Here is a 25293-nt window from a genome sequence, read left to right as displayed (position 1 = left end):
TTAAAATAAGTATTTTGAGAGGTATTGAGAGTATGTACCGGCATTTGATAATTACTGTATAAACAATATAATAATTTAATCACAGTTAATAATTAATTATATTATATATGAAACAGTCTGATTCTATTTTTTATCACTTGGTAAATAAATGGTCCTAGCTAGAGAACCACGTCATCTTAGTCCATAGCGAAGCTACTATTTCGTTCAACACTCATTTTCACTTTGGTAAATTGGTGACCTAAGAAACCCTAAGAAGAAGACTTCCTAAAGATGCCACATGAGCTGGCTAAATGCATAGGGTGAATAAACACTGGTAACAAAGAAGGTAATTAACATACAACTAATAAAACTGAACCTAATTTACATCATATTCATTTTTTAACCTAATAAAAATCTTATTTTAAGCCCCTTATGAAAATAAATCAAAATAACATTTTACACAACAATTGATTGATTGTATCAAACTGATATGAAAAGGGATACTATAATTAATTCTATCCTCTAAGGGAAATATGACAGCAATAATTATTTAATATGAGTATTAAAAAATGCATTAGGTATTTGAGTATGTGAGCATTCATTAAATTATCAAATCCTATAGGACTACGTTGCTAACATGGATAATTAATTATAAATCTGTTCAAATCTTGACATCTGCCATTAGCGGCTCATTAATCATTCACCCTTTGCCAAAGTGTTACTGTAATTAAAATCATACATTTATTACCCAGAATCAATTAAAACTGATTAATTCAATAATTAATTACACTATGAATAAGATGCTTTAAAAAAACTGCTGATTTCCAGGCACAAAATTATCAAAAATTTAATTTACATGCATAAAACATTTCACTAATAATTCTAATTAGATTAATGTTTCCGATAAGGAAATATTTTAAGATGTTCTCCATCTCTGTGTGCAGTGCAAGAGAAATCTTATTTGATAATATTAATGTGAAGCAGCCTTGGTGAACTCAAGGGCAGTGACCCATCAAACACAACAGGTAGGCTGTATCATTTGATCATTCTGAAATTCCTCTTATAATAAATACGCCCGCCGCAGCAAACCTGCAAACTAAGAGAATTTCCATTTACCCGGCTGTCCGGGAATTTGAAATTTACAATTTTTGGTCTAGAAATAAATTATAAAATGTTTAGTTTTTAGGGTCAAAAATGGGAAAAATCCATTTTTACCCCATAAAACCCCCCTTCCCAAAGTCCGATTTACTGGTTCGGGAACTCGTTTGAATAAACGTAGGTTTACACGTTTGTACCAAATTTCATCAATATCGGATCATTTTTGTTCGAGTTATCACGCTAACAGACACACACACATATATATACATGAACAGATTGTGTTTTTGGCTTCTAGGGACTTCTAAATGAAAAATTCAATTGGTCCCGGGTCTAGGTCTTACCATGAGACCTACGGTAATAGCTTATTCCCTATATGGGAAATCCGCTAAAAGTAACCTAACTACATTAAGAATGACACAGTTAGAAAAATAAATCCAAGAAGAACAAATCTTGCAAATAAAAAAACATTTTGTGCAATGTTCCAGTAGGCACACAGGGAAGTTGCTTGAGAAACTGTGACTTACGATTTTGGTTCTGGCGAAAAAAGTGTGTGATTTGATGTTTAAAGGTAAATTTGACTCGGGTCATTACAGTGTTATACAACTTTATCATAATCCCCAGGGTGTGAAAAGTACAAAAAGAAAAAGAAAAGGTGGAAACTGTGCGTAAAGAGACAACCAGAACGAAAAAAACGTGGGGAGCCATGGAACTAAAAAGTAAATAACAGTGATGGTGTTAAATGTGCTCTGGAAGTTCCTAAAAAAAAAACGCCTACAAAAAACAAAAAAGCCTACTGTACTCTTTTGAATTGGGGTCGTTAGATTGGATTTGTTACTACTGCAAATCTATGAATTTAGAGTCAGAACAGACTAACAGGGACACGACACAAGTATTTTCTCCTTATGTTGTCACAAGGGGAAGGTAAAATTAGCTCCTTATCGACATTCTGAGTTCATAGAAAATCTTATCAACATGGACTACATAGGCTATAAATAAAATAAAAAAGAAACATATTGAATAATATAAGATCTTACAACTCTGCATTTGCAATGGTGAGTTTATAAGTCTCACTTAGATGAATCATCATTCTGGTAGTATAGGCCTATATAATTTTAAGATCCGGGGCTCCGTTTACCATCGGATTCGTTAATACCCTCTAACATTGAACCAAAGTATGCCCAACTTTATATTATAGCCTATACGACGTATACGCAGCTGTTACTTACAGAATGGGTCAAAGATCCGTGAAATGCGGCCAACTGCTGATGCGTGATTTAAATTACTATCTTTATTCCGCACAACGAATGTAATGAACAAGAAAACAACGAATGTAGGAATATAAAATAACAAATTATCTCCATAGCATAAGTAGCTTATTAGGTTATCAGCATTGTGCAGTTCATACACCATTTATTTTTCAAATGTAACTCGAATTTATTTAAAACATTCATTTGGTTAAACTAATATATTGGTTTGATTAACATAAATTGTTTATACTGGCCCAACTATCCGTTCTACTTCATATAAAAAAGCAGTCCCTAAATAAAATACAAAGATAAACAGTATTTGTTAATTATTAATGTCTTTTATTTTATCTATTTTTTTCAATTTCTAATATTATTATTTCCTGATAGCGGAACGGCACGGGTAGTAGCCTATGTGAGAGGCATTTCATATTTAATGACTATGTTAGTACCTATATTATTTTATTTATTTATATCATTCCATAACTATGAAATTTGTACTGGCAAAGTATTGTAACAATGTATTTACTTACTGAAATAAACATGATTTTGATTCAATTTTATTTGATTTGACAATATTCCCGTGGCAGAGCACGGGCGGCTAACTAGTATATATATAAACCAATGTACGTTTGTTTGTTTGTCCTTTATGGACTCCAAAACCGCTCGACAGATTGTAATGAAACTTTCAGGCATTATTAAGCATTATTCAAGGATGGTTTGTGTGAAGTTTGGTGCAGATCCGTTGATTCTGTGATGTTAAATAGCATTAAAAAGTTAATAGGTTTACCAACAGGGTGAAGCACTATTATTTTTTATAATTTATGACAAAAGCTAATTCGCAACCTAAAGGTGAGTGAGCGTAGCGAACGAACTTAAACCTGGAGGTGAGTTAAGCGTAGCGAACGAGCTAACCTGTAGGCGAGTGAGCGCAGCGAACGAGCTCCAACCTAAAGGTGAGTAAGCGTAGCAAACGAACTTCAACCAGGACGTGATTGAGCCATGGGAACGAGCTCATCTTGAAAATGAACTACTGTAGTATTGACATAAAACCACATTAGGACAGGACGATGTTTGTCGGGCCAGATAGTATTAAATAATTGTTTCTATGGAAACCAATCAAAAAAAAATTTTTACAGCTTAACATGGTAACTTTTGAAACCCAGGGCGGAGGAGGGGAGGTCCTTGGGACATATTAAATCGATAATAAAAGCCTACTCACTTTCATGTTTAACAATTTTTCCTAAGTTTCATGTTGAAGTTGAGCAGATAATTAATCTAATCATTGTGTGGATGCAATAAATAGTTGTCTAAGAAAATAAAACAAAAATATATAAAAGAAGATGTTGACTCAAGTGATTTTAGTACTTAAATTAGGTTTAACTGTTTACAACACTTTTACTCTTATTCCTTTGGCACTTGGGCAGTGAGACAGTAATGTAAGTCATGCATTGGCAAGAGAAATGTTGTAACTTCTCCCCTTCTAAAATAACAACAAACTTAACTGTGTTTATTTTTGTGTTTTCTACCTGCCCAGCTTTACAATGGCATGAAAATTACATTTTATGCTTACTTTATAAAAAAAGGTCAGTTTACTTAAAACATGTGTAGCCCCTGGATTAGTTTACTTGGTTTTATCTATGAAAAAATGTTGTAAATCTTAATACAGTAAGAAGGTTTTTTTTTAATTTTTACTTTTTTATTGTCATAGGTGACTAAGCCACAGTCACATTTACATTCAAATAACAAACAATGGGGTTTAGAAAAAAAGGTTATGATTTAATTTAGTATCTTATGGTCCTTAAAATTTTGAAATTTTTTCCTTTTTTTAAATTTTGATTTTTAATGGGGATTTTCCCATAAAACCCCATAAAATGGAAAAACCAGATTTCCTCAAAAATGGCTCGAACGATTTTCTAAAAAATTTGGTATGTTATAGTCCTTTAAATTCTGAACAATATTGTACAAATCCCATTTTTGTAAATATTACGGTTCAAAAGTTATTGTAACTTATGTTATTTTCCCATAAAAAACCATATAATAACAAAAACAATAAGATTTTTTGAGAAAAGCTGGTTTTGGTCAAAATAATATGTTATGGTCCTTATAATCCTAAAAAAATGGTACAACACCCCATTGCTGTAACAATTACGGTTCAAAAGTTATTGCAACTTTTGTAATTTTTAACTATAAAATATCATATTTACTCTCACCGCTTACCCATGTGATGAAGGTTGTTGACGAGCTTATGGGAGAAAATATGTGTCAGAATGCTGATACCGTTTATTATATAAGGGTTAGATCCTATTGTACCTTGTAAGCGTTAAGATTTGTCTATAGCCTCAGTTTTGATCGTCCAAGCACCTCTATGATCACTAACCAATGAGAGACGCAAGAGGATTGCGTTGTGTTGTTGTGATCAAACGTTTAAATACCACAAGAGACGGCTCAAGAAGGGTCGACGGAACAAAACGTCTTTTGAGTTTTAAACATTTCTTTGTTAGAAAAAGAAGGCAACTGACAATATACTTATTGTGATTTCCTTGAGGAAAAAGGCTTATTTATATAAAAAATAGCAATTTTAGCTGGGAAATATAACAGAAGGTTATTTTGTAGCCGCCTAATGATGGTTCGAGAAATGTTCAATTCATATTCCATTGAAAGCAATCAAAATTTTCATCAGATTCCCTTGAATATTTTTAAATTCTGATATATGTGATAAAGTTATGATAAAATTATCATTATTTAATAAATTATTATAAGAAAAATACTGCTTAAATAAATATTATTAATTAAATGGATGCATTTAATCAATCACATTTAAATCGAAACTATTCAAACTGTTAGTTGGATGGTCATTTAACCACATTGGAAGAGTTTTCCAATATTTATATGATTCTAAATTTGCAGTGCCATTGCCAACTATAAAGCTGCCTACATAAATGAAATCAATGGGTCAAAATTATTCTTCATCTTTTATACATTTATTTTATGAAATATAAGTTAGAAAGATTCTTTTGAATTTTATTCTGACAAAAATATGTATGTTAAGTTTTTATATCCTGAATAAACTCTCAGATAGGTTTAAAGGTAAATGCCCCAACTTAGTTCTATTGTAATCTTTTATTGCCTTATGGTATCAAAACATAATTTAAAGTCAGTTGTTTATTTTTCATTACATCCAACAGAGCTTTATCAAAACTTCCGTCAGTTATGTAATATTTTCTATTTACAAAAAATGCATAAACCTCCGTCTTAAATGATTGATTGAATTAATTTGATTTTTTTTAATTCGTTTCTTTCCCCTACTGTGGGTTTCCAAATTACAAGAAACTTTGAATAGAAAGCTGTAAGAGTTTTTATACCTCAATAGCAACATTTGTGGGTTTTATAAAAAAGTAAATTGAGAGTATTCAATTACAAAGTAAACTTTACAAATGTATATAAACATTTAAAAAAACTTAATCTGTAAATGGATATCTATATGACTATCTATGAAAGGAACGGGTAAGTGCGAAGATGTGTTCAATTATTTTTTTATTTTGAAAATCATTATAATTTATGGAAACAACCCTTGTAGCTTTATTCACCTGATCCAGTTTGAAAAACACTTTCATAAATATTTACAACTTCAGATTGCAACTGTCTTGCTATTATTCATGACAAGGGGTAAATAGAATGTTTTAACATCTGTTCAGGCTACACTTTATAAATATTTAATTCCACTACGACAAAAACAATTTTTGGAAAGAAGGTTTTCAGTAAATGGTGTTGGTAAAGTGAAACAGAAACAATCCATAAGGTTCATTCTGAAATTAGGTGGAATTTTGTATCCCTCAATGTTTTCTACCAAAGCAAGAGTGTAATTAAGAGATCCTAATGTTATTTTGCTAAAATAATTTTACATTTAAGAGAAAAAATCTGCTAAGTACCCCAAATGCAACCACCATGGAATGTCCCCACTCATGTTTTTTACAACAGTGACAAGTGATTTATGGAAAAAAATCATTGAATTACATAACAAATTCTCAATATCTAAATATATAAAAGGCAAAGCCCTCACTGACTGACTGACTCACTCACTCACTCATCACTAATTCTCCCCCTTCCCATTTACCTAGGAGGCTGAAATTTGGTACACCGATTCTTTGGGAATTTTGGGCATTAAATAGAAAAACTAAGTAGTTTTAATTCTGATCGGGCTTTCGGGCTCCGCCCCAGTGGCTCTGGAGTTTCCCATGTTAACCTTATGATTTTTTTTTCTAAAAATAATTTATAAGTGTTTGTTATTAGACTTAAAGAATATATTAAATTTTTTTTAACCCTTGGGCGGAAATTCCACCTTATTTCAGAATGGCTCATAAGCTTCTTATAGTTAATGAACAAACATGACTAAGAGTGTTAATAGCTTAAACTTATTCGTCATAAATTACAGAAAACAGTATCCTCAGCTATGATAAATTTGACTTTAACAAGAAAAATAGAAGCACCTGCTTGTGAAATATTATATTTCATAACAAGAGTAGAAAGTGAGTCATTACATATTTGAGAAATCGAGCACTTTAAATATGGTCGAGAATATGTATAGACCCATTTTCACTTGTGTTATGAAGGTAACTTTTCACTACCTACACTACAAAGACAATTATTTTCGTAATTAAAACAGACATCGGATATTTCTTTATTACAGTTGGGGACATTTCAAAACTCATAGCATTTTTTTAGTTATGCCTTCAATTTAAAGTTTACTTTTTCACTGATTGTACAGTTTTTGTTGGACAATAACAAATCTTTGCTTACGTCGGCAAATTCCAAAAAGATAGTAAACAACTTTCGCATGGTAAGTTAAACATTCTTTTTCTGTAGAAAACAATGTAGGCCTAATGATGAATTTTCGCAGGTGATAAACATGCAACGAAAACAGGTCATTTCACAGTAGTATAGCGAAAATGTATGTTTAGTGTTTCTATCATACAGACAGTAATGTAATATCAGTAATTTAATATAATATGTAATGTAATATCAGACATTAATGTAAGCTAAGTGTATCCATTTGATTATAATAATGTACCTATGCTTACTGCAGCTCAGCTTATCAAAGTAATTACAAACAATACATACCTATTGTATATTATCTATCTGATTTAAACAATGTATGCATCTGATACAGTAATGTATGTTTAGTGTAGCTATGTGATTAAAATAATGTCATCTTAATGAATGTAAATAATTCCAAATTGTATACTTAGTGTAACTATAAAATTACAACAATACTCAGTGTAGAAATCTGATTAAAATGATGTTTGCTTCTGGTTAACTTAAAAATTCCTGTGACAAGTTGTAAAATTGCTCTCAGTTACTACAGTCAAATAAAAAATCTATTTAATCATACACAAAAAATTAACCAGGATGTAATTAAAACTAAATCATACCAAAAGAAATCATCATTGTAAATGTAAACTAGACATTTTATTTACCGATCACCTCTGAAAGAAATGAAACTGACCAGCTGTAAATCGCAACAGGTCCATGGTCACTTTGTTTATACTTCTTGACCTGTCGTAAAATTCTGGTTGCGATGGTTTACAGCCCTAACTGCAAACTCGACAAGTTACTTTTGTGTGCATGTTACTTTTTTTAATACAAACTATCCTATATACCAGCTGTATTTGTTTGTTTGTGTGTAGGTCTGAAGAATTTATTGACAAAAGCCTCTACCTCAAGAAATCCAATATTTCACTACATAACTCATTTGAAAATTAAAAATTGTAACAATGGCCTTATTGGTTGCCAAGTCGCCATATTGTTTTTTACAGGAAAACAAGGTAAAAGTAAACTAAAACCTTGTAACATGTGTTGGTAACATGTGTTTAACAAGCCATTACAGTATAATACCAAATAAGAAAATACAGTACAAAGGGAATAGGCTACTGATGAATTCTTGATAAATCGTAGTTCTATTAAAACTCCTCCTTGCTAAATCTAATTCCAAATTAAATGAAACCATACAAAAATTTTAATTGATTGGGAATCAACAGGAATTTTCTACCCTGGTTTTGGCCAGACTGTAATCAATTGTTGTGGATCTCTTTTAATCTAAATGACCTCTAAGTTCCAACCATTTATTGACAAAAATAATAGCTTATCCAAAAAGCCTACCAATTTTATTTCAGGTAATTGTGGCTTTAATGTAGATCCTAAATGTTTATCAATTTTAAAAAGACACTGTTAATTGTGAAAATAAAAAAATGTACAGTAGTAGGCCAAGTATAATGTTATTTATAATTTTTTTTACCAAAGACACATTTGAAAAAATGTATCAAACACAGTTTTAATGCATAAAGACAAAAAAGCCCCCCAAGAGATAACATAACTCAAGAAAATCCAACCTAGTGTAAGACAAAGCCTATCAATCCTTCATCCTTCCTTAAATCCTTCGTTTGAGATTTTCTGTGTTCGTGTTTGTGTAAAATACAGGGTGTCCCTAAACTCAAACCTTTTAAGGTATCATTCCTGAACTATTACTAAAGACAAACAAAATCACATAAAATTTCCAAAACTCAAAAGTTACCCCTACAACCAACATTTGGTTTTCTTACACCTAACCATTTTTTATTAGATAACGGTGTATTGTAATGAATTGAAATTTTGGACATAGATTAGACCTATTTTAAGAAAAATATTATCGAGCGAAGCTCTAATACTACACTCCTGATTTTGTTTTACCACCAAGGGTGTCTTTCTTAATGAAATTTATTTATTTATTTTTATTATTTTAAACTCAACCACGTTGCAAAGCACAGAAAAAGCTATCCAAACAAACACATCATAACAACATGTCTCAAGAACTAAAAGAAAGTTGTTGACTATGGTGTATTTGTGTCACACAGATAATTACAAGTGCAGCTAGTTATCAGCTGATAAGCTATGATACAAAGTTCTGCCAAAGGCGTGTCAATCCACACAAACACCAATCTCTATGTTATCTTGTGGTGACAAAACTTGAGTCATGGCTATCAGTAAAATAAGAAAATATTCAACGTTAGCCAGCACTGATTTAGAAATCCAATAAGCTGAAACAATTTGATTGTGTGTATAGTCCTATCTACACCTTTGACATTTTTTTTCAGTTTTTTTGTAGAGTAACAGTCAAAACCCTGTACAATTTAAAGTCGACCTGTTGTTGGACACATTAATTGATAGCCCGATGACAAGACATATGGATCTGGAAACGATCTCGCTTAAAATCATAGAGGCATTCAGAATCAGAATCATAGGCAACCACTACAATCTAGACAAATTTATAATTTTATAATTTTACAAAATGATAAAATATGGTTAAAATGTGAATCCCCCCTATATGGAGACTGGTACTGTTTTCATCAAAAATTTTCATATTGAGTTTCAGGTAGAAATATTTGTTTTGGGTCCCTTCTCAACCATAAAAAAATTATTTTCAAGTTACGTCAGTGTGTGTATATGTAGGCTACAGTTCATTGCACGAATGAAAAACGTAACAAAAAGATGCGGAGTGGCAAAAGAGACTAGTGTGCATGTGTGGGTAGAAGGCAGGACAGCTGTCAGGCTCAATTTGTTAAGTACATTTTCTTGCACTGAGGGTGGATATAAAAACCAGTAAAATCCCATTATCTATACCTCCGGAGCGGCGGTAGGAAAAAGTTCAGTTAGGCTATGAAAATGTTTGTTTAAACATCCTCTAGATGGTTTTCACTTGTAATAAACTTTACAGAGCTAAATGCTCTTGTGGTCTGATTTTGATGAAATTTGGTAGGGTGTGAGGTTGGTTCCTAACCCAAGGTCGTCTACAGCGTTAACTGCACCTTTGGGATGTCAGATAGAAAGTCTGGAGCTACGAACTCCAGGACACTTCCGTGATGCGTGACGGCGGTTCCTTCCGGCCGATCCAATACGAGCTCCAGACTTTAGGAACAGTCGGTTACTGCAATTACAGTGTTTTACATAGTCTGATCTCTGTTCTCTGTTGTGCTTGTGTTAAATTTAAATCTTAAACGACAACTTAAAAAACTCAACGTTATTTCCCATAAGGTCTGGGAACAAAGAGTGGAATCCACCACGAATCAACCTTTTCCTACTAATAATATATTTTTGGTTCTTACCGTCTACGCAATCAGGGACGATAATTCACTACGGCCGTTTCGGCTATAACTCCATCGTCAGGTGCGTGGTGGTACACTAAACTATAGTCTTGTTGCACTTAATACGATAAGTCTTCTTTAGATTGCGTCAGGGGTTGAATTAGACATATAAAAACAGGATGGACACGAAAACAAGAAAACATTTAGAGCACGTGGCACAGCTTAAAAACTGACGACCGACTTTTCCTACTGATGTTGTGAATCCAAAACCTCAGTTTTCATAACTTTTAATATTTTAATACCACATTCATAATTACTCCAAAGGTTGACCAAAAACCTTTAAGGTTTGTTGATAAGCTATTGGGAGAAAATACCATATGTTTCACTTTGCTGATACCGTTTATGTAGGCTACTTATTTGAAATATGGTGAAAATAATATAGAGTAGGTCTACATAAGCTACAGTTGAATAAGTGAATTATAAATTTGGACCTGGAAGGATTAAACATTTAAGTAAACACAACGTTTAGGCCTACATGCATCATTTATACCACTGTCACAGAAAAATAAACTACTGTAATAGTTATTAGCCTTGTTCAAGTTTTTTTTATTATTTTTAGTATTATTTTTAACCTACAATTAATTGATTCAATTTATAGATTAGGTCTACCACATACAATAAAACTTTATAGCCTGTATACAAAGTATTCTTCAGTTTTGTAACCCTAAGTGTAATATAAAATATGTTAGATTCTAGTTTAGACTTGGTGTCATCAGTATTCTCACAGCTGCATATCTTATGATTGCACTATCTCTGTTGCTCTAGATAGGTTGTCACTTATCTGTAGAGAGTAATAAAAGACTGTAGAACTGAAGAACTTTATTAGAGGTTATATATATTACAGACAGCATGTGTTCTGGCCTAGCCCGTTATGGCATAACAATCCCTGAACGTTGTAAAAATTATTGTCTTTGCCAACCATAGAAAGATAGGAACTGAAAACAAAAATATGATTAACTTAGAGGCTACTATCAATCTATAAAATGGTGGTGATGTGGTGTGTTCTGTATTTAAACGTAAACAATAATGAGCAGACTTAGCTGAAATTTTACAAAGTGATCAGCTACCCGGCCAACGCTATCGTCTGTAAAACCCATTTGGGGTGTCCAAGCTTATAATGTCTACACAAGCTTACTACATTTTATATGTAAAATAGCTGAACGTATTAAAGTGCGAGGGGTAGCTAATCAAGAACAGGACAGTTGTTTCATATCATTTCAAGCCACAGAGAAATTTCATTACTGTTAGCCTACAGAAATTATGTGACTTCCTATTTAACACAAAATGGATGTCAAATTTTATACAAAACGCTTAAGTTTTAGACTTAAATAAAAAAGTATTTTAAGCTGTTCATAAACTATATAAGTAATAATTTACAACCCAGACCCCAGCCATAACGAGAGGATCGTGGGGATGCGTAATACGATCCCCCGGAAAACCACCCCCCCAGGTGCAACGTGACGCCACGAATTCTGCCAACTAACCAATATGGGAGCTGTGTCAGCAACTGGAATACTAACCCCCCTAGCAAATGTGATGCTATGTAATTGTAATTTTAATTCGAGTAATTCCCTTTGATAACAGAAAAGGCATGCGGGGAATATCATGCGGAATTCTGAAACGTTACAGCAAGTTTGGTTGGTTAGGTTAGGTCAGTTTAGAACAGTATGACAACGAAACTTGAGTGTCCGTGACTGGAAAACTGATTAGATTAGTATCGGTCCCAAAAATTGACCAGGTAAGGTAACAAAACAGAACCTAAGCACAGTTCCTTCAAAATCTCAATAGGCTACGGTACACCATTTAATTACACAATAACCTTTCACCCATGAATATTGAATTTAATAATAAAATCCTCCTACAAAATATATAATTTACTGCAGTCTGAAAATTAACCAAAATTAGCACATAGGCTATGCAAAATGCATGGAGACATTATGAGCACGACGTCTTCTTTGGTTTGCTGATTACAACCCAGCAACTACAACGGAACAAAAGATTCCCTTCATCCAATGAACACATATTAATACCCACATGTTTCAAGATGAATTAATATAACTAGTGCACCTGTTGCTCGAACTTGAGCAATTGCAAAGTATTACAGGCGTTATATATATATTTTAAAACAAATAAACGTAACAATTTCCAATGACTTAAAAGAGTCTAATGTATAAACTAAAAGATAGCCTAATGTATAATCATTAACTTCACTCCAGTTATTGAAACTGGAAACAAACTCACTCTGGAAACAAATGCTCACTCCACTCCAGTTATCGAGACTGAAAATGAACTCACTCTAAAAACAAATGTTTAAGTACAAACAAAATCTTTATTTCATTAAAAACACATTGGGATTTTTATGGCCGGTGGGGCAAAGCCAAGGACTTTTATTCGGAATTGGTGAAAGGGGGCGTCTACAAAAAAAAATATGTGACACATCGCTTGTAAAAATCCGTCCATTATTAACGGAGGAGTAGTGTTTCGTAGAAATCGCCTTCACGTGTTATATATGAGGATGTCCAAAGGCGACTTCCAGACACAATCACTAAAACGCAAATCACAAATGTCACAATTTAAGGTATATGTTTTTAGGAAAAAGCATTTAGCTTGGATTAAATAAATATATAGGATGGAGAGGACACAGCTAACTAACCTGATGAAAGGTTGCAGACGAGTCAAAGAACACATAAAATCATGAAATGTGTTCTTTGACTCGTCTACAACCTTTCATCAGGTGAGTTAGCTGTGTCCTCTCCATCCTATATATTTATTTAAATGTCACAATTAGTGTTTTATAGGTTTCGCCACATTTGTACTTCCAACGCCTTTTGCAATAGCTTAGGCCTACGGATTGCCTTCCTGTCTCCGCTCCACAATGGTAAACATAACCACAGAGGCACAGACCAATAGCAATGCTTCTAATGCTCCAACAAACCACAGCAACAAACACAGCTGAGCCACAACAACTAATGTTTAGGTTGTTATTGATTAAATTTATCAATTTCAGGGAAGTCCGGCTGATTATCCATCCATACCTGGTAATTAGGCCTACTTACAAATTGCCCTTTTCTCCCGATGATTACTGTAACTTAAACCATGTTTGATGTCTCCCCCACCCAAAACCCCAAATTCCCACCAGTCTCCTAGTGAGTTGGGAGTTATTGCTTAAATGAGGTCTCAGTGCCAAAAAGTAATTTAATAAAGTTGAGCTTTTTATGCCTTATAGGCCTAGTTAAAAAGTGATTTTAGAACACTTTAGCAACATCTAAAGGCATCCGAGTCAAATCACCTGGAATTCAAATGCGATTTAAAATTGTTTCTTTTAAATAGACGGTAGCGTAAAGGTTAGGCCTACTTTAGCGCCCCTGACTTCCTGATTGACAGCTAGAATCATAATCATCCACATGGAAACCAAATGGGAATGAGTTTAGGTAAGTTTTCTGTTTTAAGTTTTTAAGCCTAATTTTGTTAACTTAGGATAAGCTTCTTGTGACGTTTTATGTTAGCCTATATGTTTTTTTTATGTTTTATGTTAGCTTAGGCACAGAAAACATATTACTATAACCCAGAATGCCAACCGCGTGGTAAAAAGCATTAAGTGTTTTGAGAGAGCTTTGCCTGTCAATCATAGGCAGCGCCACCAGCGTTGCTATGCTGAGTGCATGGCAACGCTGGTGGCGCTGCCTACGATTGACAGGCAAAGCTCTCTCAAAACACTTAATGCTTTTTACCACGCGGTTGGCATTCTGGGTTATAGTAGTATGTTTTCTGTGGCTTAGGCCTACTTGATTAAATGGTATTTTGGTATTATCCGGAGGCCACTTATTTAAGAGGGATTTTTTTTACTTACCGGAGACCAAAAATACTTAACTACACGTTAAATATAGGTAGGTACTTAGCCTAATTGGAAAGAACATACTTCAATTGACTTAAGTTAACTTAAGTACTGTTCAAATTTGACATGATTACGATTGGCGGCATTTGAGTTCAGCCTCCCAGAAGGCAGCGATGTCAGAGAGGATTGAGTTGGATGCGTCGCTAGCGCTATACTCCGACAAGTAGGCCTAACTAAGATATACAGTGTGCTGCGGCGGTTATGTTAGGTTGGGTTATCATAAATATGTTTGTAGGACTTTCCTTGTTTCGTTATACAAGCAGTGACAGGTGATGTGCGCGCTCCGGTCAACGACCTGACCTTGGCCTACTTGAAGGAAATTTGACATGCAAAAGTATGACTCATTTGGTCAATTTGTTTGATTCATAACAAACAAGGAAAGTCCTAACTTAACTTACAAACATATTTATGATGCGGTAACCCAACCTAACATAACCGCCGCAGTGCGTTGCAATAGGGTGGCTTACGGATAATACTAAAGTACCGATTAAATCAATTACTTAACACCAACCACCATAAAGGGACTAGGCCCAGGCCTATACTTTGATTGTGGATCCCAGGTAAGTTAGGCCTTGGTTATTACTAGTAAATAACTCATAGCCTATTATAAATATAGCCTATCAGGTTCACTGCTAACCAAAGTAAGCTACTGAATGATACTTTTATTATAAAACAGTTTTAAACCAACTTTGCCCAGCTAGGCTAAAAACAGTAACCTAGTGTTGGGCTATGACATTGTATGAACCATAGTTTACATAGAAAAATACCACTTTGTGCCTAAGGTGTAAATTAGCAGGTAAATACTTACACGACCATTCCATAAGCTCCTTCTCCAATGTAAGCTAGATTAGTATATCTGGGTCCGACTTCAAACGTTTGTCCTCTCACTATTTCGGCATTGCTTACACCCGCTTCACCCGCACCAGCCACCTCCGCCGCCATTTTATCAAAACTATCAAATTTTCGGACGTCTCTACGCGATACAATCAAGGGAGTTTCGTTTCGTCAACAGATGTCAGTGTCAGTATTTTGTCCACCTTGCGCATGCTTTTCATTTAAAAACACTGCATAGAGTACGTTTTTGACAGCTGTAACGTAATCGTACTGGGTGGGTTCCATAATATCGACAACCGTAGAAATTGATCGAAACTGAATTATTCCCAGTTTGTCGACACTGGAATATTCCCACTTAACCGACATCCCAAATAACCGACGTCACAAATGATCGACACCACAAATTGTCGACATCCCATATTGTCGACAATGAAATAGTTTCATTTTGTCGACACTGAAATAGTCCCAGTATATCGACAAGCACCCGTTCTTCGGAGCTACTCTTGAAAAGGAGTTGTTCTAATTCATCGTTCAGTTCCTCAACTCACGAGTCGCAATATTTGATTCCGAATTCCGATTTCCGACGGACATTTCTACATTTTATTGACTAAGAAATTTTATGTTGTAAATATTTATCTTGTTTATTTCTTTCCTTGTTTACAAGAAAATAGATGACTCGAGTGTTACAAACTATAGTTTTTAAGGAATAATGTGAAATAAGTTAATTTTTATAGGATAAAAAACTTAATCAACATGATAACTTAATAACATTAGTCCTACCAGACACTAACTTAGGTAAGTCACCAACAAGAACCTAAAGCCTATGTCACATTGGCTACTTAGTAGCTGCTATTTCGCTAGCTGCTAGTAAAGTAGCGTAGTGTGACACAGGCTTAAGATACAGCTTTTTCGTAGGCTAATTCTGGATCATCAAGCAATATTGTAGCAAATGTTTGAATAGGCATTTACCCCTAGGGGGTACAGTTTCTTAACTGGGCTACGCTAATATTGATTGAAACTATCGATTCGATTAGTAAACCTTCATGCGATTTTTTCACCATCAGCAAGTTTGGTTGGTTAGGTTAAGATAGTTTAATTTGATAATAAATATATTAACAAATATCGATTATTAATCAATCTCTATTTTCAATTCGATAGTTTCAATCGATATTAGCATAGCCCAGTTAAGAAACTGTACCCGTCTCTTTCCCACTGACCCAGTGTCAACTTTAAGAATTTGTTTAAGTTATGTAAAAATATTTGGCTGCACTTATATCGCATGAAGGTTTACTAATCGAATCGATAGTTTCAATCTATACTTATTAGCATAGCCCAGCTAACAAACTCTACCCGTATTTTGAATATTTCATTCCTTTAGTTAGGTTAGGTTTTACCCTAACTAACCAAACTTGATATAGGCCTAGGCCTAAGTTTATCAAATGAAATAATCAACATGACTGGGACGGGTGGCGTCGTCCTGTAATCCAGCTACTAGGAGGTCACGAATTGTGGATATTTATAGGCATGCACTGTGGATTCGACACTCCCTGGTGTGGATTAACGTCCGCACGAGTGAGTACTTACTACGACTCTCCCCAGTACTATCCTGATAATTAGACCAATTCGTACTTATAGGCCTATACCAAGGCAATAACTTAATGTGGTTCGGATTCCACTATAAACTGTATGTCCCTTAGTTGCCATTAGCTGTTTGGGCTATTAATTAACAGCTGTGTCTAAGGAATGTCGGTCTTAGTCACTAACAAGACTACAAGATCGCTCCACTCATCCTACACTCATCTCCATTCATACTTGGCTTAAAATACCTACTTTGTATGGTCGCCAAGTAATAAGAAAGAAAGTAGGCCTATTAAAGAAATACATTCATTGGAATGAGTGTAGGACGTAAACTTAAGTGCTGTCAAATATTCTAGAGCTGTTTGTATTTGGTGTAAGACTAGACTTGGATTATATTCATTCATTGCTGATGACTTCATTGTTAGTTTTATAGATGATCCTGGAGCAAAGGCTGTAATTTAACCTGAACCCAAATTGGTCTCTGTTTTAAATATTGTCTTGAACCAATAAGTTAAGAGGACTAACTGTTCTGGACGACATTGCCATCGATATCACTGCAGATGAGAGAGAAAGAGAGACCAGAGTTGTGTACCCTGGAGGCAATTACCATACTGCTGTGATAATGTTCCTTGGTCTAACCATAACTTAAGTGAGGTGAGTCAATATTCTTTCCCCTTTGGGATAGATTCTAGGCTGTTTGTTAACTAAGTAATTCAAAGTCCAAATCGGTATTTTGGTAAGTATTATCCGGAGGCTCACCAAAGGACTTGTGTTTGTTGTGTAGGCTTGTGTTTGGAGGAGTATTATTGGAGGAGCGCTGTACAGATGTACAGCGCTTTGCGGCGGTTAAGTTATGTTAGGTTGGGTTATCTATCATGGAAAGAACATTTTTATGTCCTAGGCCTACTGTCCATATTTGGGTGGGTTTATTCTTAACTGTACAATATCTTTTGTTTGAATTTTTTGCGTTTATAAATTTATTTTATGGACAGAATTTAACCTTCATTCGATTTTTTTCATTATCAGCAAGTTTGGTTGGTTAGGTTAGGTTATGACAGTTAGGGTCCGGTTGCCGGACCCGTATCCTCTGCGTAGATTTTTACGTACTGAATCCAAAGACCACTATTTTTCACTGCAGATGAATATTAGCCTACTGAAACGGAATAAATCACCGCTCAAAATGTTTGAATAGTCAAGGTAGAGTGGATTACATTAACAAGTGGAATGAACTGTGGGTGAAGTAATTTAAGCCTACAGCTGATTGTTTTCAACACCAAGCAATTGGAAGTGACAACTTTATTTAATAAATATGATTCTGTCTTTGCTCATAGGCCTATTGACGTCACATCAATTGGCCCCGATTAATATTAATGGCTGATCATATTTATCGGCGTTCCAATGCTCTAAGTCATAGCCTCCTCTACGTATTTTATAGGCCTGCCTAATAACTACAATTGACTAAATTCTTTACCCTAGGGGAGCGAGCAGAACTTCAGTACCGGGCTCAAATCCTGCCAGATGACCAATGGATTTTATTTATTATTTTTATTATTATTTTTTTGTGAACACCACAGCCCTAGACCTAGGCTGAAGTGTGAAATGTGAATTAAAATTCCGGACTAGTGCCTGTAGCGTCCTAGGACAAAAAATGTGTGTATACAGTTATCACATTCCTTATAAACTAATAACTAGGCGGCCTGTGTGCAAAATTACACATTTTAACATGATAACAGTAATAATAAAAAGGTTGTTTAAGTCAGTCATTCAAAGTTTTCAAAATGAAGCGCATGTGAATTATTTTTCCAACTGTCACCTTACAAAGTGGCCTTTCTTGCACTTATTATAGCACAGAAAGTTGCTAATTGCTGCATTTACTTACTTTTACCGCGTTCTTTTTTTGCCGCACTCCTGTATTCCAACCAAACAACACAAAACAGCGTGGTTTTATTAGACACGTATAATACATACGTACACTTGAAAATAAGTTGGCTACCCATTCAAGATATTACGACTACGATCAACTGGTACAGCTTACCATTTCACCAATGTATGGATTTAACCTAACCTATAAACGTGTTGAACAGAGTTTGAAAGACTAATTATTTATATGTTTTATAATAACTGTAAGAAAAATATAATTTCTAACACAAGTGCAAACTGCCTTTGCTGCACTCGAGATACTTTCCACACTCGCCTACGGCTCGTGCGTTTAAACATTTCTCTCATGTGTAGCAAAGTGCCACTTCGCCCACTAGTTACTATAGTTTTTGGTGGAACATGAGGATAATATATAATCTGTATGCAAATTTATAGTTTTTTATAACAATTTAAATCCAGGCCCCTACTTAAAATTTATTTGGATTACATCTCGAAACATGTTGTTTGGAAATTACTTATAATTAGGCTATAGCTTGCATTTTTGCAAATTGGGAAATAACAATGAATTAATATTTGAAGCAATTTATTTTGTCTAAACCAAATTATTGTTACAAATTCTAATATTTTGTACTAACTTGACCCAGATTTGCTCAAACATTTTCCTATTAGCTGTGTACCTATTTGAATATCGCAAATATAGAAAGGAGTGTACACACTTGTATTATTTGTTAGACTAAAATTATTTGTATAACACTATTTTTTTGCAATATTTCTGTACAGAGCTGAAGCCTACCAGTAAAATGGGGGTGTTGTAATTAATATCCTCCGACACTGGAGGATACAGGGGAGAGGTGTCAGAGGAAGAGGAGTTTTAGGATGGGGCCAGTAAGACTAAGATTGAAGAAAACTAACTTATGGTAAGTTTTGCCATTTACTTAAATTTAATACTTATAAATCCAGGGCCGTGTCCATTGCCCCGAAGCCTATGTCGCATAACCCTCCTGAATTACTAGTATTTAACACATTGCCCGCTTAAGACGTCCTCAACCCTATTAAGAAATAGCGGAGGACGTCCTAAGACGTCCTTGTGTAAGGTTAAGCAAATGGTGTTACAGTTGTCCCCGTTTTCAAACTAGGGAATTGAAACTCTGTCAGCCCTTGGGGGACATATTGAGTATTACGTCATTACCGCCGCTTGCAGATCCGCCGCTCCGGTTGGTGGCACTCGCGGCGGAATTTTTGAATTAATTGGCCGAACAAAAGCAGCCAGTATGAGTCTAGTGTTTGACGGTGAACGTTACTACTTGCTGAGCGTGGTCTGTAAACACAATAGAAATCTGTTTTTGCCGCCACTCCTTAGTTCGGGCGTGCTGCGATTTTTTGCGGATTTTTAAGTTCGCGTTTGTTTTTATGTAAGTTTGCGCTTGTGTTTAGTCGTGTTTGGACTTTTTTATGTATTACGTTCCAAGCAGTGCTGCTATCTGTGGGTGTTTAACGAACTACGTCGACTCTTGTAAAGCAGGACATCGCCGCACGTTCTTTGCTATTCTTCAGACCGAAATTGGAAAGCCAATCACTCGCGGCAATCGGGTTTGTTCGACGCTGAGGGCTGCGCCGCACTGGGTTACGCCCGCCCTTTGACGTGCCGCAGCGAATGTGTTAACCAGCATTTTAACTGGAGAGGTGCCCAAAAATTTGCTTTTGTTTTTTAGGAAATGTAGGCTATATTTTTTTACACCATACAGTAATTATAATTATTTTGAATATGTCATTGTGTTTACATTTGGTTAGTACTGAAACAGCAATAATTTTAAGACAAATGGAAAAGCCCTGTCAACAGAAGCAGTTGAAACAAGTAGAAAAATTCTCATACAACAATTAATTATTTAGTACGAGCGTGGTTCAATAAGACCTTAGAAAAATATATAATAACACAATTTTTTGTGATAAATTTGATTTATTTTGTTATAATCTCCTTTTATTTAGCTCTATACACTTATCTTAAAGTTCCGCAAAACCTCCTTCAAATGCTGTCCAAATAAATAGCACCCTACAAACATGAAAAGCCTTCAAAATACTCTTCTTTTTCAGTGATGACCTCATCATTTGACATAAAACGTTGCCCACCAGGTCAATTTGTTATCTTAAGAAATAAAAAAGGTCATTCAGGGCGTTTGACAAACAAAATTATTCGACGGTTTTCTTTGCCACCCTGTCAAGTGAGTGAGTGTTGGAGGGTGGTGGGAATGGTGTCGTCCCGTTTGCGAACAGTCCCGTTTGCAAACAAATTTTTGGCTGTGGGGTGAGGTACCTGGGAAGGAGTCCCGTTTGCGAACAAGTTTCGTTCTACCCTCAGTCAGGTAGACTCCCGCACGTTAATTGTTGTCTTTCTGCTTGTAGAATACAAAGCTAATATTCAAAGACATTATCAGAATATCTGCTTTTTAGGCCTACTTTTGAATATTGATTGTATAAATATTGGTTATTTCATCGGCAGTAAACAAGTACAATGAATCAATACGAGCAGGGACTATTCTTTTGATTAGATTCATTAACTGTCTGTAACGAATATAAATAAAATGTGACATGTTTATTTATTCTTATATTTGATGGTTCATTGATTATTGATTTTATGAAATAAGTGAGATTGTATATTTGTTGTTGTATCTAACCCTAATTAATTATTAAAAATTTCGCTAATGTGAATAATTGTATTGAAAGATTTTGGTGTAAAAAATAGTGAAATTATAAAGTTCACATTTACTTGAATCATTTTAAAATTTTTGAACAATTAACATGTGTTAAGAGTAGGGTACACACCTTAAAAATTGAAACTTTTTCTCAAGGAGATAATTGACAAACATATATATTTTTGCCATTTTGAGAGAAATATTGTTTACACCATTTGCCTTTTCACAAATTTTTAAATCCTAATTTCATATTACTACCCATGGATTAGTTATGATGTTTTCTAATCCAGAGGTAGCTACTACCTATCTATATTATAACTTTTGACACTTTCTGTAAATTTCACATTCTATTCAATGAATTACTTTTTATGAGCGTTTCATGGTCATGATATGTATATTTTCAACCAAGTTCCTCTTAACTTAACCTACCCTCGACATAAACATTGTTTGATGACGTTAAATTTCCTAATTCTAAGCTGATATACAAATATTTCAATTTAAAAACAACAATAAAATACCCCCACTGCAGCAAACCTGCAGACTAAGCGAATTTCCATTTGACTGATTTGATTTACACTGAAATGTCTACTTACAAATATAACATTTATTCCCGATTTAAATAGAATTAGTTTAACAAGTACTTAGGTTTGCTGCATCAGGGAGGGTAAAACTGTTTTTTTGTAAAACGTTAATAGTTAGTAAAAAATAAAAACATTTTCCAAATTTGATAAAAATATGTTCATAAACAAGCAAACTACAACAGTTTACTTATTCTCCATAAGAATAACATGGGAATTTTAAATTTACAATTTTTTGGAATTTCCTCCGTAACCATAAGGCGCATAATAACGCTTCAATATACTAAGTTATTTGTTTTTTTAAGCTCTACAAAATGGTTTGGAAAGAAATTGCTAATTTTTATGTTTTTTGGGTCAAAAATGGGAAAAACCTATTTTTACCCCATAAAACCCCCCGTAAACCCCCGTTCCCATGGTCCGATCATGCTGGATCGCGAACTCGTTCAAATAATCGTAGGTTTACACGTTTGTGCCAAATTTCATCAAAATCGTTGTCGTTGTTATGGTTTGTTCGTTATGTAGAGGTAAAATATACATTGTGTCTAATGGAGAGTTCTAGGGGATTAAAAAAAATTTGTTTTATTAAGGAATTCGTTATATTGAGGTTCGTTATATCAAGGTTAGACTGTATTAATTTTTGTTCTGTTATATTCCAGGCCTGATGACAGGGTGGATGGCAATGGAGGCATGGAGGTTGGGGGAGAGAAGGCTGAAGAAGTGAAGACAAATCAGTTTAGATTCATTATAATGATTAGTTTAATATTTATTTTGAATACCAGTATACTTTTATTTAAATTTTTTCTCATTTAGATTATTTAATTAAGAAAATTTTATTATTTTTATAAAGATGTTTTCTTAAATTTTTAATATTTGTTTGTACTTCTGCCTGGTAAAAAACAAAACTGTTTATTATGTTTGTTAAAATGATTAGCCTACTTCCACTAATGGACCTTGTCTTGGGTGAAACGAGATATCTTGATATTTAACTAGCAGGGTGCCTGTTCTATCTATGGGCGGGGATCGTATAAGTCAGTTGAATTGAAACCTTCTTATATTTCGATATTTGGTAAATTAATCATTTCCAACTTTATATAGTATAGATCGCTATTTCTGTATTGATGTACTGAAATGAATAAAATTATATGAAATTAAATGTTGTTTTTTTTATATATTCTGATGAAACACTATTGATAAGGCATAACAATATTCTAAAGTTTATAACAGCTGATGTTTGTGTTTTTATTAATGATTTATTGTATTGTGACTTTTGAGTGGTTGAAGGATTTGTGGTGATTTGGTTTTAAGGAGATTGATGTTCCTAATTTTTTAAAGTCTATCTATATCTATCTATCTATATCTATATCTATCTATACTTATTTAATACGCAAGCAGGTTTTTTGTGACAATTACTCCTCCGAAACTACTGAACCGATTGACATGTTTTTGGTGTCATTGGAAAGAGTGTAACGTGAAGTTGTGCAGGAAACTTTCTTTTTAGGGAAATAATTAGAGAGTGAGGCACTGGGGCCCTTTTAAGTTTCATATTTCTCCATAAGATTAACATGGGAAACAAAAATTGTTATGAAACTCCAGCTGTTGTACGAAATTAAAAGTGAGAAGAAGAACATATATTTTAATTGTAAAAAGTCGATAATTTTGCTAATTTAACAGTTTGCTACAAATATTTACTGACTTCGTTGAAATGAAATATTTACTATTTGAGTTTGGGTTAGCGTAAATATTACAGTGGAAAAAAGTGAGAGAGCCTGGATAAATTGATATTAAAAAAAAAAACTGCATTAACACTGTGCTGCATTTTTTAGTAATCGTTGAAAGAGCCAATTTGCAAATCATGGAAACATAGGAAAGTCATAAAACACCACTAAGGAGAAGAATTAGAAATAATGTTTTTTGATTTTTTAATTTCCTAATTGTAGAAAACACTAAAAAACAAGATCAGCTTTTGAAAAATGATAAGATATTTACAAGAAATTTTGATTATATCCATCTGTTATGAACATTTGAGTATTTCCATAATCTTTGAGTCGAATCTTTTAAAGTCATCAGAAATTATGACTATTATTCGTTTTACAATAATGCCTGTAATTCTTGGCAATTGCTCGAATTCGAGCAACAGGGACACTAGTACTTATTTAATACGCAAGCAGGTTTTTTGTGACAATTACTCCTCCGAAACTACTGAACCGATTTACATGTTCTTGGTGTCATTGGAAAGAGCGTAACGTGAAGTTGTGCAGGAAACTTTCTTTTTAGGGAAATAATTAGAGAGTGAGGCCCTGGGGCTCTTTAAAGTTTTGTATTTCTCCATAAGATTAACATGGGAAACAAACATTGTTTTGAAACTCCAGCTGTTGTAGAAATAGCATGAGAAAATTCACAATGTTTACATTTGCTTTGACATTTAAATGTAAACAACCAGAAATTAAAAGTGAGAAGAAGAACATATGTTAATTGTAAACAGGCAATAAGTTTGCTAATTTAACAGTTAGTTTGCCACAAACATTTACTTACTCGGTTGAAATGAAATAGTTACTATTTGGGTTGGCGTAATTATTACAATGGGAAAAAACGAGAGAGTCTGATTAAATTGATATACTAAAAAGAAAACTGAATTAACACTGTGCTGCATTTCTTAGTAATCATTAAAAGAGACGATTTGCAAACTATGGAAACATAGGAAAATCATAGAACACCACCAAGGGGAAGTAATAGAAATAATGTGTGTTATAAACACTAAAAAACAAAATCAGCTTTTGACAAATGATAAGATATTTCCAAGAAATGTTGATTATATCGATCTGTTATGTACATCTTGAGTATTCCATAATCTTTGAGTCGAATCTTTTATAGTCATAAAAAAATATGACTGTTATTCGTTTTAAAATAACGCCTGTAATACTTAGCAATTGCTCGATTTCAAGCAACGATATTGATACCAACTTAATATAGACTAATATAAAGAAGAGTTAAATTTTAAAAAATTGTCATTTAAATCTAATAATTAGTTTTTTTGTTGAAAATGTCAATAATAAATTAAAAGATATATGTAACTAAAGGAGATGAAGGTAAATAATGTATGTCAAAGTTTTATTCGAGGATTTGGTCAGTTTTCCGCATATCAGCCAACACAAGATTTAAAATTAATCAAAACCAAAATGGTGGTATCCACTACTTACCAGATTTAAAAGTCATAACTTAAATGTTTCTAAACGTTGAATTTTGTTTCTAAAAGCGTTGGGGGATGTGTAACTATTATATGCAACAGATGTAAAGATTAAAATGTTTCTGTTCTGTATCCTCTTCCCGTTGCAAAGCACGGGT

General features: G+C 33.8%; 1 protein-coding gene and 1 long non-coding RNA gene across 2 annotated transcripts in view; one reads left to right on the top strand and one right to left on the bottom strand.

Annotated features, from left to right (window-relative positions):
- Positions 1 to 15397, bottom strand: part of LOC128990391 (mitogen-activated protein kinase 1) — a 132819-nt gene extending 117422 nt beyond the window's left edge. Inside the window, exon 1 of the mRNA XM_054412742.1 lies at positions 15202 to 15397. Within this exon, the coding sequence (XP_054268717.1) occupies positions 15202 to 15335 (134 nt within the window). The 5' untranslated portion in view covers positions 15336 to 15397. The remainder of the gene's footprint in view (positions 1 to 15201) is intronic.
- A 475-nt stretch (positions 15398 to 15872) lies between these two features.
- On the top strand, positions 15873 to 22907 carry LOC128990472 (uncharacterized). The gene is made up of 4 exons (XR_008490531.1): positions 15873 to 16022; positions 17231 to 17459; positions 19464 to 19600; positions 22608 to 22907. It is a non-coding gene; the product is annotated as an uncharacterized LOC128990472 (long non-coding RNA).
- The last annotated feature ends 2386 nt before the right edge of the window (positions 22908 to 25293 follow it).

The sequence above is a fragment of the Macrosteles quadrilineatus genome, unplaced genomic scaffold (assembly GCF_028750875.1).
Source record: "Macrosteles quadrilineatus isolate MER2022 unplaced genomic scaffold, UCM_ALF_1.0 Scaffold_1__1_contigs__length_201487025, whole genome shotgun sequence".
Lineage (NCBI taxonomy): Eukaryota > Metazoa > Arthropoda > Insecta > Hemiptera > Cicadellidae > Macrosteles > Macrosteles quadrilineatus.
This window is presented reverse-complemented; position numbering and strand designations above follow the sequence as displayed.